Source organism: Sinocyclocheilus anshuiensis, unplaced genomic scaffold (genome assembly GCF_001515605.1).
Source record: "Sinocyclocheilus anshuiensis isolate Anshui unplaced genomic scaffold, SAMN03320099.WGS_v1.1 scaffold26, whole genome shotgun sequence".
Classification (NCBI taxonomy): Eukaryota; Metazoa; Chordata; class Actinopteri; order Cypriniformes; family Cyprinidae; genus Sinocyclocheilus; species Sinocyclocheilus anshuiensis.
This window is the reverse complement of record NW_015544143.1, coordinates 388,858-401,904: the sequence shown is the minus strand read 5'-3', so window position 1 is coordinate 401,904 and position 13,047 is coordinate 388,858. Positions and strand designations below refer to the sequence as shown.

The following is a 13,047-nucleotide window of genomic DNA, read 5'->3' as shown; positions in this document are numbered from 1 at the left end:
AGCAACCTAGTTTTCCCAGGAGGTCTCCCATCCAGGTACTGACCAGGCTCAACCCTGCTTAGTTTCAGTGGGCAACCAGTCTTGGGCTGCAGGGTGATATGGCTATGGCCTACTACTGTCAGGCTACCCTTTTAAAAAATATTTCAAGTTTATGTCACACACACACTTAAAAAGGTAGTGAAATGTGCAGCTAAAAAACGATAACTTATAGCAAAAAATGTGTATGTATATACTGCAATCAGAAACACATCACATGTGTGACTTCTATATATATTTCTATCATGACAACTCTCTAAAGATTTTAGCAAGTTAATGTATGTCAATGACAATGTATATGACAATGTTAATGTATTTGATCTTGGCAAATAGATCTGCTATACTGCTGAATTGCTGCTGCTGTTGGTTATTGCAAAGCAAGTACAGGAACTTACTACTGCCAATACAAACGCTGATACGGTGCTGTGAGTATTTAAGTCATACTGCTGCTGCACAAATAGCATTTATATAGCAGATCTATACAGGTGGAGCTGGGGAAGGTAGAGAGATTCAGAAGAACTCTGAAAGCTCGCTGCAAAATGCTCCAGTGAATGCTAACCAGCCATTTAAATGCAAAGCAGCAAGCTCATTGGCTGTGAATGCAACATGAACCAATAAGCTTGTGCCAAGTAGTTGGCACACTGTGAATATCATCAGTAAGGACTAAGGACTAGGTCTGCACGATATTGGAAAAAAACTCACATTGCGATATTTTGTTTTTCCGCACTGCGATATGAAAAAAATCATCACATGACTTGAATAGTTTATTTGGGGAAAATTGTTTTTTGTAGGCGAGTAAATCAGCATAGGAAATAAACAAATTACAAGCATAGATAAATAACAGAACAAAGATACAAATTAAATAAGCAGTGCTTTATATTTTTCAGGTATGTCTAACAGTATTCAGGTACAGAAATGTAATAATCAGATGTAAAATAATGCATAGTCTTCACTGTATAAATTAAATCTAATAAATCTGTGTTAAAGCTACAAAAGTTATTTTTTCTTTGTTTTGTTGTTTAATTTACATTCATAACACAGAAAGTCTCAGGAACATTAAACTGCTGTAAACCAATATACTGTTACACATCTATTTTCTTTCTCAATTGTTTCCCTTCACCTAAGTCATAAGCAACTGCGTTTACAAGGATACTTGCAGAGCACAGTATTTCAGGCACAAATAGACGCAGAAGTGAACAGAAATTAGTGTTCACGTGCATCTGCGTGGCTCTCACCGTGTCTACACCGGACGCGAGCGGCGCGGTGCGACTCGACAAAATACAATGAACCCATTATAATCAGTGATGCTGTGTAACTGTTTACACTGAATGTGGCGCGGCATGACAAATCCCCGACAATACACTGCTGCCTCGTTCTCTTTATGACGTACTGACACAAAGTTCAAATGATTGGCAACGGTCAATTTGTCGCGTCCAGTGTAGACAGACTTTGGGGCCGTTCAGATGTCTTGCCTAAAAACGCGTGGAAAACGCCAGCCGCGCCGCTTTCTCCTTCTTTCCAAAGCTCTCGGGAGCATGCGCTTTCTTGGCGTCTGCCGTTGCTAAGCAACCGTGACCTGCGCTCTCCACGACGACGCAGAAGTTTCAACAAGATAAATGGATTTCCAGCACTGAAAATCGCATGCAGTAGCTCTGCAACTAAATGTATTTAAAATGGGTGTTGGGCACCCCTGATCTAGAGTTTCATGGCAGGACTTGGCATATATATTCCGCAATAATTTTAATTTTTTATACTATATAGTATATACAGTGAATATATATATATATACACTTATATATATTAATATATAAATATAAATCACTTGTGTGTACATATGTTATGAAGTTATAATGCAGAATAAAAGCATATTTCTGGAGAGGAAAAGTGCAAGTGCAAAAAATGTGATAAACTTGAAAAGCGAGTAGAAAGCAGTGATGAACTGCAGCATTAAACAAAATATTCTGATATTTGAATGATAATGACATAAGTTGGGCAGGGACTCAAATTAATCTGAAGTTTTTTTTTAAACAAACAATTCATTTCATTTACGTGAAATGTAATAAAGTAAAATTTGAAAATCTGAAAAAACGAAGAAAAAAAGTAGAAAACTGAAGAACAGCAGCAACAAAAAAAAATGTGTGAAAATTAACTGAAAGAAACGAATGAATGAAAAAAATAATAATTCACTAAAAGCAACGCTTCACAAGAGGGAGGACAGGAGTGCGCATTTGGCTCAGTTCACTTGGCTGTAAAGCTGTAAAGCAATACAATGTGACACAAAATCCAACGATGTAGCGTTTCAGAAAAATACAGCACTCATTGGAAAAAGGAGCTTGTTACTGGCAAAGCTATGGTGATTTGAAAACAGCTGAGCTACAGTCACGCTAATGAAAACTTAGTTCGCTACATTAGCATCGCCACTTTTAGTAAGTAACTCCCGAACACTGTGTGGGTGCCGTTTGATTTGCTGTGTGAATCTTCTAGGACATATCTCAGACCCAGACAGCAGATCCCAGCCTCTGCTCGCAATGCAATAAAGGTTACGGGGGATTAGAGTTCTCCTCTCCTTCCATGTATGTTTAATTTTAGACATTTTCTCCTCTCTACAGTAAAACATGCAAGAAAACATCGCTGTCTGTCATTGTGATCCATTTTTTCATGGTTTGTAGGAGGATATTCCTCATCTTCCTGCCTGCCCTTGTGTTGCCGTTAGGCTGAAGTCATGGAAAATACATAATGGAGTTTGTGCAAGTGTTCAAAATAAGCATGGGGAAAAAAGAGGAGAACCTTACAGTAAAAGGAGAGAGAGGCTGAAGAAAGAGAGAGAGAGGGAGAGCAGGTTAGAAGTATGTGTGGAACTTCCTGCAGTCATTTTTCTTGTTGAAAGCTGGTCTGACTTAGAATAGGTTGAACCATAACCTGTCAGTCCCAAAATTTTTCTATGCAGACAACAACATAGCTGAATGAATGTGGGCCCATAACTGTTTACATTCTCTTCTACTCCTCATTGAGAAATTCTGCAGAGATTTTCCACAGCTCTAATTTTAAGCACCATATCTGTTATCTTACATGAAGGGGAATAGTGATAAAGTGATATATATTGGCCTGGCTGCTATCTGCCTACTGTCAATTCCAAATTGTATATTCTTAGTGTATATTTCTGTAGGGAATTCTAAGTAAATGTTGTGGAAATTAAAGAAATAAATAAAACAGCTAAATTAAATAAAATATAATTAATAATAAATTGCTGTAAGAATGCAATTTTTGCATCCATTGTGCATTCGCTTCTTATATTTTTACATATATATGTGCTATTTGAATAAAAAGATCTACATCTTTTTAACTGTGTGTTCTTGCAGTAAACATTTTTGAATGTGTTTAGAAAGAATAGTGACGTGACATGTGACGTGGCCAAGTATGGTGACCCATACTCGGAATTAGTGCTCTGCATTTACCCATCCAAAGTGCACACACACAGCAGTGAACACACACAAACCGTGAACACACACCCGGAGCAGTGGGCAGCCATTTATGCTGCGGCGCCCGGGGAGCAGTTGGGGGTTCGGTGCCTTGCTCAAGGGCACCTCAGTCATGGTATTGAAGGTGGGAGAGAGCGCTGTACATTCACTCCCCCCACCTACAAACCCACAACCTTTGGGTCATGAGTCCGACTCTCTAACCATTAGGCCACGACTTCCCCCAGTATATTATATGATAATATAATAGCTGTTATATTATCAAATTTTAGGTATATTGCTCAGTCCTACTAGATACCAATTTTCAGCATAGGCCGAAAAAATCCTGCCAAACACAAAAGAGCAATGCAAAGTGTGTGCTAAATGTTATGTGGTTTTAAAATAATAATAATAATTTTGAGTGCTATACAGTGATGCTTTGTAAACAGAAACACAGTATTTTCTCTGTCCTCTAAACAGTCTCCATCACTCAAAGTGTACAGTTTTCATCATGAATGAATAAACTAAACGAAACAGGCAGAAGTAATGCTAAGAGATTCAGATTCTTTAAGAACAAACTCGCCTTCAAGGGACACCGACGGTTATTCTGACGGTGGCTAGCTCTCTGTGAGCCAACTGCTGATTAATATCACCAAACCAAAAAAAGCACATTTTCCATATTTAATTAAATTTTCATGACCTCCCTTAAGAGGAAGAACATTCTCGCCAGTATGATGTCTTAAACAGTTAATGCATTAATGCCATGCATAATCACGTTACGCAAAGCTATATAACCTGACCTCTGTCTGTGTTTCCCCATGGGCCACATCCTTAACATTGTAAAACTATCATCAAGTGGTTTCAGAAAAAAGGCTGATCTCTTAATAAAAATATGGAAAACACACATACAACACAAAACAATGAGCGTTAAGCAGGCACAGAAACCTCTGGAAATAATTGATCATAAGATAATAACTGGCCAAGAGGGGCTACTTAATGTGATTAATATTCCCAGCAGAGATGGGAGCAGTGATTTAATGGTGCACTGCTGCTGACTCTCTCTTTGCCTTGTGCAACGAGTCACATGAAATCAACTGACAGCCTGTTTGTCTGGGCAGCTCTGAGCTGGCAGAGGACTGTGGAGCGTCAGACTCTGTTCCGTGTTTTGTGGTTGTTTTGCTCCTCATGTGCCTTCCTTTTCCATGTTTAATTTGTCCCAGGTGTTTCCCTTGATTGTTTCATTTGCTCCCAGGTGTGTCTCGTCATCCCCTCCTCCTGTGTGTGTATAAATGGTGTTCCCAGTCCCAAATTCTCTGTCTGCTGTTAAACGTCTTCCTGAGTTTGTCTCCCTGGGTTCCTGTAAATAAAGTCTTGGTAAAGTATTCTCCAGCGTCTCCTCGTTCCTCGTGTGTGTGCAGTGTGACATGGAGACAGAAGACCCTCTCCTCCTTGACTAGGGGGAAAAAAATTGCTAAGATGAAAAATTATATTATGTAGTAGAACAGTATTATATAATATTTTTACTTTATTGAAGTAGAGTGACTTACACAGATGAGCATTAGGTCATTTTCATTGTATGTAGTCACCATAATTAATTTATATAAATTAAAATAAAGACAAATTAAACACAAAAAGGTACTGAGATGAATTCAAAGAGATAATTCTCTGTGTCAACCAATCAACGTTATGTAGTGACTCTAGCTCCACCCTTTAGGTACTGAACTACTGTGCTAGGTACCCCCATGAAAGGGTCCCAAAAAAGTGGTTCCCTATTTTGGCACCATTCACAACTTCTGACAATGGAAATGAGCCATTAGACTAAAGCCATTAGACTAAAGATGCTGTAATCATTTTTAGGAAAGGACACACTTAAAATGACATATCACAGAACACCCTACTACCTGACAGATTTCACAGAAATTGTCCTGAGATATCATACCCGTCTTTGTGACAGCCCTGAGCTAGTAGAGGAAAAATAGAATAGACCAAACAAAGATGGCCAACTAGAAAAATAGCCAATTCAAAACAAGCCTGTGAATAAGGCAAAATATTATTTGGGATTGACAAATTAATGGTGTAGTCCCTCATAATAGTCAGAAAACACTACATATGTAAATACTATATGGAATTTTCCAACTACTATTGATGGAAATCAACCCCCCCCAGAGACTTTGTCCCCTCCATGTACAGTGTTTATGCGAGGTCCAGTCTTACTTAAGCCAAGATAAACATGCCTAACATACTATTTCTGTGTTCTTTGTCTGTCTGTTTCCTAGGTCTACATTTCATTCTTTCTCTTTAACAAGATTATCGGCAACACGCTCATTCTTGCATGTTATTCTGTGTATTGAGCAAAATGTTCAAGAATCCTTACTGTGCTAATAAATATGGACTTAGCCCTAAAGTGTAGCAAGATTTAAAACTTGCTAATTACAAATATTATATTCATCACTCAGCATGACAAAACCCTTAGAGGGACAGACTGTTTGCCCGTGTCTTTGACAGCCCCCCATCAGGATGAAACACTCAATGCTAATACATCAGTATCAAAATTTTTTCATCTGGCTTATTTTCTTGCTAGACTTTCCTTTTGCAGAAGAATCCAAATGGTTGTTTCAATGTAAAATATGAGTAAAGAACACTGATTTGAAGTAACACCATATAAAAACATCCACTACCAACAGTTGTCTCCAAATAAGAGCCAGGGACCAGAGTCCATATATGGAACTTCATCTGTAGGCATAGCCAGATCAGCGTGGTGTAGGTTGCTTACTTCAAAGCGATGCGTTTACCTCTGTTTACATTTGTGCATGTCCTCCCATTAATCAGCTTAAAATAAGCACAAGCAAGGGAGCTTTTCCATTTCAAGATCTTGGAGCAAATTCAGAACAGTTTATCTTTGACTGTGCAAATCTGTTATCATTATCCTCGCTGTCATGGAAAATATCTGGGGTTCAGGCCACCTTGTCAAATATGTGATCATACCAATAAATGATCTGAGGCGGAGTGCCAAAAGAGGAGATGGGAGAGGAGAGCCTGTTCCCTGCCAGAAGTCCTACTGCTAGAGCTCAAGCTCAAGCCGAGCATTGCAGCAGTTATGGAAATGTAATTAGTCACCCAAATAAGCAGTTCTGGAAGTCCGAGATATTCTGCGGTATGTCTCTACACAGATTAAGCAGATCCGACTTGTGGAACACTTCTACTTAGCTCATTCACTCCAAACCAGATGCTTTTTCATTCAGTTCAGACTTCAAGAACCACATTTATCAAAGCATTTATTGTGTGTCAAAGGTCTGTTACTGAAGGAACTTAATCACCTCAAGCAATAAAAGTAGGCTATCTCTTACTCTCTTTTGATCCAGCTAAATACTTTTGCCACTTAAAGTACATTAGGCTCAAATTTGAGGTAAAAATGCATGCTGCTGCAATGACTTATTGATTATAATCTGACCATATCACAACTTCCTCAATTCACACTTTTTCACATGGGTACAAAAACGTCTGGTACAAGCCATGATTTAAGGAGTACTGGGAAATCTAGGAGTACCCACTACATAAAAAAAACTATTTATTAATATGAGATTCTGAAATAAATTGCGCAAAATGGTGAGCAAAGCTGGTGGGGAAATGAAAGAGTGAAAAGTAAGCAACAGGAGAGCTGCAAAGGAAAATGAGTCAGAAAAAAACTTACAGCAAACAGACACATCAAGGGGGAAAACATATTTAATGGGAAATAAAGAACAAAGATTGAAGAGATAAAATCAATTCGATGGCTTGGAAATTGATGAATTTATCATTTTTGATTTCACCATTAGTAGGGCTCGGCAGTAAGGATTTCTTCTGCATGCCTGGGCCCTCATTTATCAACAGTGCGCAGAAAAGGTTCTATATTTTGTACTACGAATGAAATTTAGAATGTGTAAGTACAAAAAAACAAAATTCCATATTTATTAAACATTCGCACGTGGTTCTTACGCACACCAGTAAGTAATCATTGTTAATAAATCCCACATGTTCTTAAGCACCATGCTCGTTCACATTCATGGTCATTTGCATTCAGAAACGCCTCCAATGAACCATATATGGTGACAACACCTCCCTTTATAAATCATGTGAAAGTATATGTCCTCACCAAAATCATGGCAAAGAAAGTGGTACCGACTGAGAAGCCAGTCTGTGTTCTCACTAAACAGATCAGCGCGGTCTTTGAAAATGTGTTCTCTGCACAGCTACATTTCAAATGACTTCCAAGCTGTCTTTTATAGCTTTTCACACCAATTCTGCAAATATCTAGCTTGAATTATGAAATTACTAATTACTTGCAATTAAAGGACACAGGAAACAAGCGAAGGCACTTTCTTTTTGTAGTATCTCCATTTTACCACTAGATTCTCTGCGTAAGCATGCTCAGAGTTGTGCTTATATTTACACACACACTTAAGTACAAGTTGGATCCCGCACTTTGTGTGAAGCTGTTAAAAGAAAAAAAGATACACTTACGAAATCTCATCGTTTTGGAACTCCAAGACTCCATGGGTATCTTCAAAGTCCTCTCCTCCACCTTTTGCTGTGCCTTCAATGGATTTATAAGGGATTACCACTACTCCACGAGCTCCAGAGGTACGTGCCACCTTCACCTCCATCATACCAATGCTTTCACTGACATGAACAATTGGTTCCTCAAATGTGAAGATGCCAGCGTGGTCATCGTCAAAGATAGTCACAGTAGCTGTTGAAGGAAGGCCAAGACTAGCTATTGTGTCCACATGATTGCCGCCTTTCTCATTGTCGGTTCCTTCAGAAATGACCTTGACGTTGAGGAGATGAACCAGGAAGTGTTCGTCTTCTTCAAAAATGTCATCGTCAATGATGTCCACTCTTATCTCCTTTTCTGTCTCACCTGGTTTGAAGACTATAACACCCTCGGTGAACTGGTAATCAGAGCCTGCATTGGCAGTGCCGTCCTCAGTGCGGTACTCCACTGACACAGTGCTAGTTAAGTCACCGCCACGTCGTACCACATTCAAAGCCACAGTCCCGCAGTTCTCGAGACACTGATATGTACCAGGGTCAAAGAAGATCTTAGAGGAAATATCATTATCTGAGACTTCCGATCGAAGTTCGTGATTGCCTAGTGCTTTTCTGGCTTGGTCTGCAGCATGCTTTTTTAGTATATTACCCGCACCGGTCATAAGTCTAGTGGCCTGGCAGCGATAGAACGCACGGCTCTTCTGTTGCTGGCTGAGGACGTGGTAGTTGGCGAGCTCAACCAATTGCTCCATCTCTTTTTCTGGATGTTTCTGTTTCAGTTCCTTCAAAATCCTGGCCATTTCTCTTCTGGCCTTATCCTCATCCATGTCTTTATCTTCAGTATCCACCGTGCCATCTAAGATTTCATCACCGTGAGAGTTAAGCATCCCGCCATCCATTTCAATATCCGCCTTTGACTGGAGCTCCGGCTCACCTTCAGTCTCGATGATCATTCCCCTTTGTTTTCCGACTCTGTAGCGTTTGTACAAGTACTTGTAGAATAAAAGTCTGCGGTCTGCAACCCAAGCAAATATGACACAAATTGGAAAGAAGAAGAGCGTAAGGAGTCCCTCCCAGACTTCCACGATACCTGGGGAAATCACTGCCAAGATCAGATAAAGCCATATATATGCAAATATACTCCAAGTGGCGGTGACAAAGAACACCCGCAGGTGCTTGACCTTCCGATGCTCTCCTTCCGGTATCACAGAGACACAGAAACCGATGATGACAAACATATTAAAAGCTGCGCTTCCAACAATGGTGTTTGGGCCCAGCTCGCCTGCATCAAAGTTGTGCCCACACACTTCAACCACGGAGAGCATAATCTCTGGGGCTGAGGAACCTAGAGCCATGAGAGTAAGATTCGAGACAGTTTCATTCCAAATATGAACAGTAGTGGTTGTGGTTTCCCCGTTAGGCTTCTTGATTGTGATCTCTTTCTCCTGGGATGTAATGACCTCAATGGAAGCCATAAAGCGGTCTGCAATGATGGATACACCCAGGAACATGTAGACCAAACCAACGAAGTACACAGTGGCTCTGGCCAACTTATCCCCAAAGGACGGGTTCTCCGGTGTCCAAATTGGCAAGATCACTCCCTCTTTGCATTCAAAACTACCTCCGCAAGTCTCGTGTGTAGAGTTTTCGTTAGAAGCATCTACATCTAAGCTTGATTTGGAGCTGCCTGCAGTGGCTGGCGTGGGCTCATAGGAGAAAACTAAGAGGAAGATGCTGAGTTTTAGAACGAGAGAAAAATAGGATGAAGTCCCAGATTGGCCCATGTTTGTAGTGAGGTATTTTGTTCCTGCTCTCCCGTACCCTGTGAGGAAAGAAAAAGTGAAGTGAATCATCAAGAATGATACAAAACCAAGAGGGTTGATCAGAAATTATGCAACAGTTGGTTCTGATGCTCAAATTTGACTGGTCGAGCAATGTTCCGAAAGTGCTAATCTTTACAGTTTACAGTGACAGCACTGGGAAGTTTCAACATTTGTATACAAGCTTGTCTGTGTTCACGGCATTTCGGACATGAGTATATGTGAATGGTGCTGAGAGTAAGCAGAGTTTGCCTGGAGTGAAGATTGTTTTGTTTTTTTTGAAAGTCAGAGCATCAGTGTTTTACCTCACTCCACAGTTGATCGGAACGGGGAAAACACAGTGAGGAAATGGAAAACTTGAAGTGGAGTTAGCCAAAAGTGATTGCAGAAAGTGTTGAGAGTTGAGTACTCATTTCCAGTCCATTTTTTAGACTGCAAACTGCTCGGTGATGCCGAAGCCTCAACTAACTATTTTCTTTGGTGGAGAAGAAATATACAAACCAATTGGTCAATTTTCCCTGAAAAATAGTACTCCGTATACTATACAAAACTGTCTTGTAAAACCAATAATGCATTTACAGTAGTGTTGTAGTACTGAATATCAGTGCAGCTGTGATTACCTGCAGCCCGTGATAATATTGAGTACTCTTGCGTGTGTTTAATTATTTAATTAAAATATAAGAGTTAGAGGAGTGTCTGTTCATTAATTAATTTATTTTAAAGTTGATAAGCTGGTTCAGATACTTGGATCAAGTAAAAAGAGATCAAGATGGCGCCGCAAATGGCAGCCAGGATAATCACATTCCTTGTGTGTCTAAACATACTTGGTAATAAAGCTCTTCTGATTCTGATTCTGATTCTGATAAGTGACCATATCTTAAATAAACGACTGAATGTTTTTGTAGATAAATATGACGTAACAGTACACCAGCATTAGTCAAACACACACTCACTTACACAACAGCTGTTTCGCATCAAACAAAAACTAATAAAAAAAAAAAAAAGAATTTTTAATTATATGCAAGTCAAGTCAAATCTTGCATATAAGCAGCTGTAAAGCTGCTTTCACACAATCTGTATAAAGCGCTATATAAATAAAGGTAATTTATATAGTGCTTTATACAGATTGTGTCAAAGCAGCTTTACGGTGTTAAACAGGAAAATAGTGTGTCAATAAGGCAAACAATGCAAATTAACCTGGATCTCATAATTACCCAACTGGGGGGGGGGATAACATCAGAACTAAGATGTTGTTCTGGTTCTAGTAGGTCACCCAGCCTGGTCAGGGTGGTGTGTTGGCTTGGTCTGTACAGGTCAGATTGGGAGACCAGCTTGCTGACCAGCTTTGCCAGGATGTGTGACCATCTTAAACCAATACATCCTTTTACATGTCATAAATGAACAATAGATTGATGCAGGCAGAGAAGTATTTATGAATGGAAATGAGCAAAATATCTGCTGAACTGCTTTTGAGCTTGACATTTGCATTTTAAAGATGATTAATCTGTGTGCTAGATTAAAGGGGGGAAAACGTATTACTTTGAATTTACACTTTTCCTTTTGATCCACAATACTATAATATTGCACATAAACACATCCTCTATTTACATTTAACTGCAGACGGCATGAAACATAGTAAAGCCCAAGTACATTAATTTACCTTTTAAAGAGAAATGCTGCGTTGATGTGAAAGACACCACATGTAGATACGGCTGTGGTAGTGACGCTCGGAGATTCCGGCAAAAACAACCTCAGTCAACCGGACCGTTTACCGGAAACGCTCATTTGCAAAGTAACGCGACCGCTCACTCTCATCCTCCAGTAGTTGAATCATTCTGGTAACGAGACGAGAGCTGTGTGTGAGACGCGCGATTCATTCAGAGCTGCGCGGGCAGAGTGTGCGGCGGAGAGTTGTAGGCTACTTTTCCTAAATGCTGCAAGCATATTTCAGTACGGATTCGCATGTCTGATCGGAGGAGGGGATTGTGTTCGGATAGTGCGGTGGCTTCGTGCCAGACTCCCAAGGGTTGATAACACCGACTGGGAGCACACACAACTCAATACTCTGATACAACAATAAGTGCCAGACACATTGTCATACATTGTCCATTAAGAATCACCATTTGTCCCCTTGATGTGATTTTCAAAGGCATATTAATGCCAAATTTTAGGCTAAAATTCTTACTTGATTAACATAAATTCTGAATAATTAGTTAATTATAATTAATTAAATCACATTACTTAGGCTAAATAAAACCATAAAAGTTAAAAACATAAAAACTGTTAAATAAACATTTTATATAGCCTTTTACGTTTTATATAATATTACATTGAAGACGCTGCACTCTTAAAAATAAAGGTGCTTCAAAAGGTTCTTCAAGCGATGCCATAGAAGAACCATTTTTGGTTCCACAAAGAACCATTCAGTTAAAGGTTCTTTAAAGAACCATCTCTTTCTTACCTTTTTGTAATCTGAAGAACCTTCTTTCGCCACAAAGAACCTTTTGACAAACAGAAAGGTTCTTCAGATGTTAAAGGTTCTTTATGGAACCATTTAGACAAAAAGGTTCTTCTATGGAATCGTGAAGCACCTTTATTTTTAAGAGTGTGGGTGATTAGGGCGTTGCAATGAAGGTATTGTGGGTGGTCACTGGCTTTGCTGGGCGGTTGCTAAGGTACTCTGGGTGGTTGTTAGGTGGTTACTAAGGCGTTTTGGGTAGTTGCTTAGAATATTTCCCAAATTCTCACACAAAGCCTTCTGTAATCAATCGGCTCCCCCTCCAAAGTTGTCCATTTCCTGCTCCGTTAATAAAAGCCCGCTCCGAGCGATAATGGAGGAAGTTTTACATTCGGCTAAAACCACAAATCTCGCTAGAGAAAACATAGACACTGTGATTTGTAAATTCTATGGGTCTAGCTTCCGTTCTCATCCGCGTCCAGCTATTTTTAGTTGTACAGAACCGCTCCTTTTGCTGCTTGATATTGAAAATTGGTATGTCTTACCATATTATTTTAATGTATTATCTTAATTATGAACACACTGGTTTGTAGTGCAAACAGTTTTACCGTTTACTGCACGTTGTTATTCTTTTCGTTATTTCCCTATAGCGGCTAATGAACCGGAAGTCTCACCCATAGGCTTACTTCTGCATTGAAGAAAAAGGTGGATATTATATTCCACTCCCTGCTCCGCTTTGACTCCACAT

At 39.6% G+C, this 13,047-nt stretch overlaps 1 protein-coding gene across 2 annotated transcripts in view; it reads right to left on the bottom strand.

Annotated features, from left to right (window-relative positions):
• The window catches only part of LOC107695067 (sodium/calcium exchanger 1-like), a 39,974-nt gene extending 26,927 nt beyond the window's left edge, over window positions 1-13,047 (bottom strand). Inside the window, exons 1-2 of one of the 2 annotated variants that reach the window (XM_016494856.1) lie at window positions 12,986-13,047; window positions 7,992-9,843 (exon numbers count right to left, since the gene is read on the bottom strand). In XM_016494856.1, coding sequence (XP_016350342.1) covers window positions 7,992-9,805 — 1,814 coding nt within the window. In that variant the 5' untranslated portion in view covers window positions 9,806-9,843; window positions 12,986-13,047. Of the gene's footprint in view, window positions 1-7,991; window positions 9,844-11,501; window positions 11,680-12,985 lie in introns of those variants that run through there. The other variant, XM_016494855.1, reaches the window with a different exon arrangement.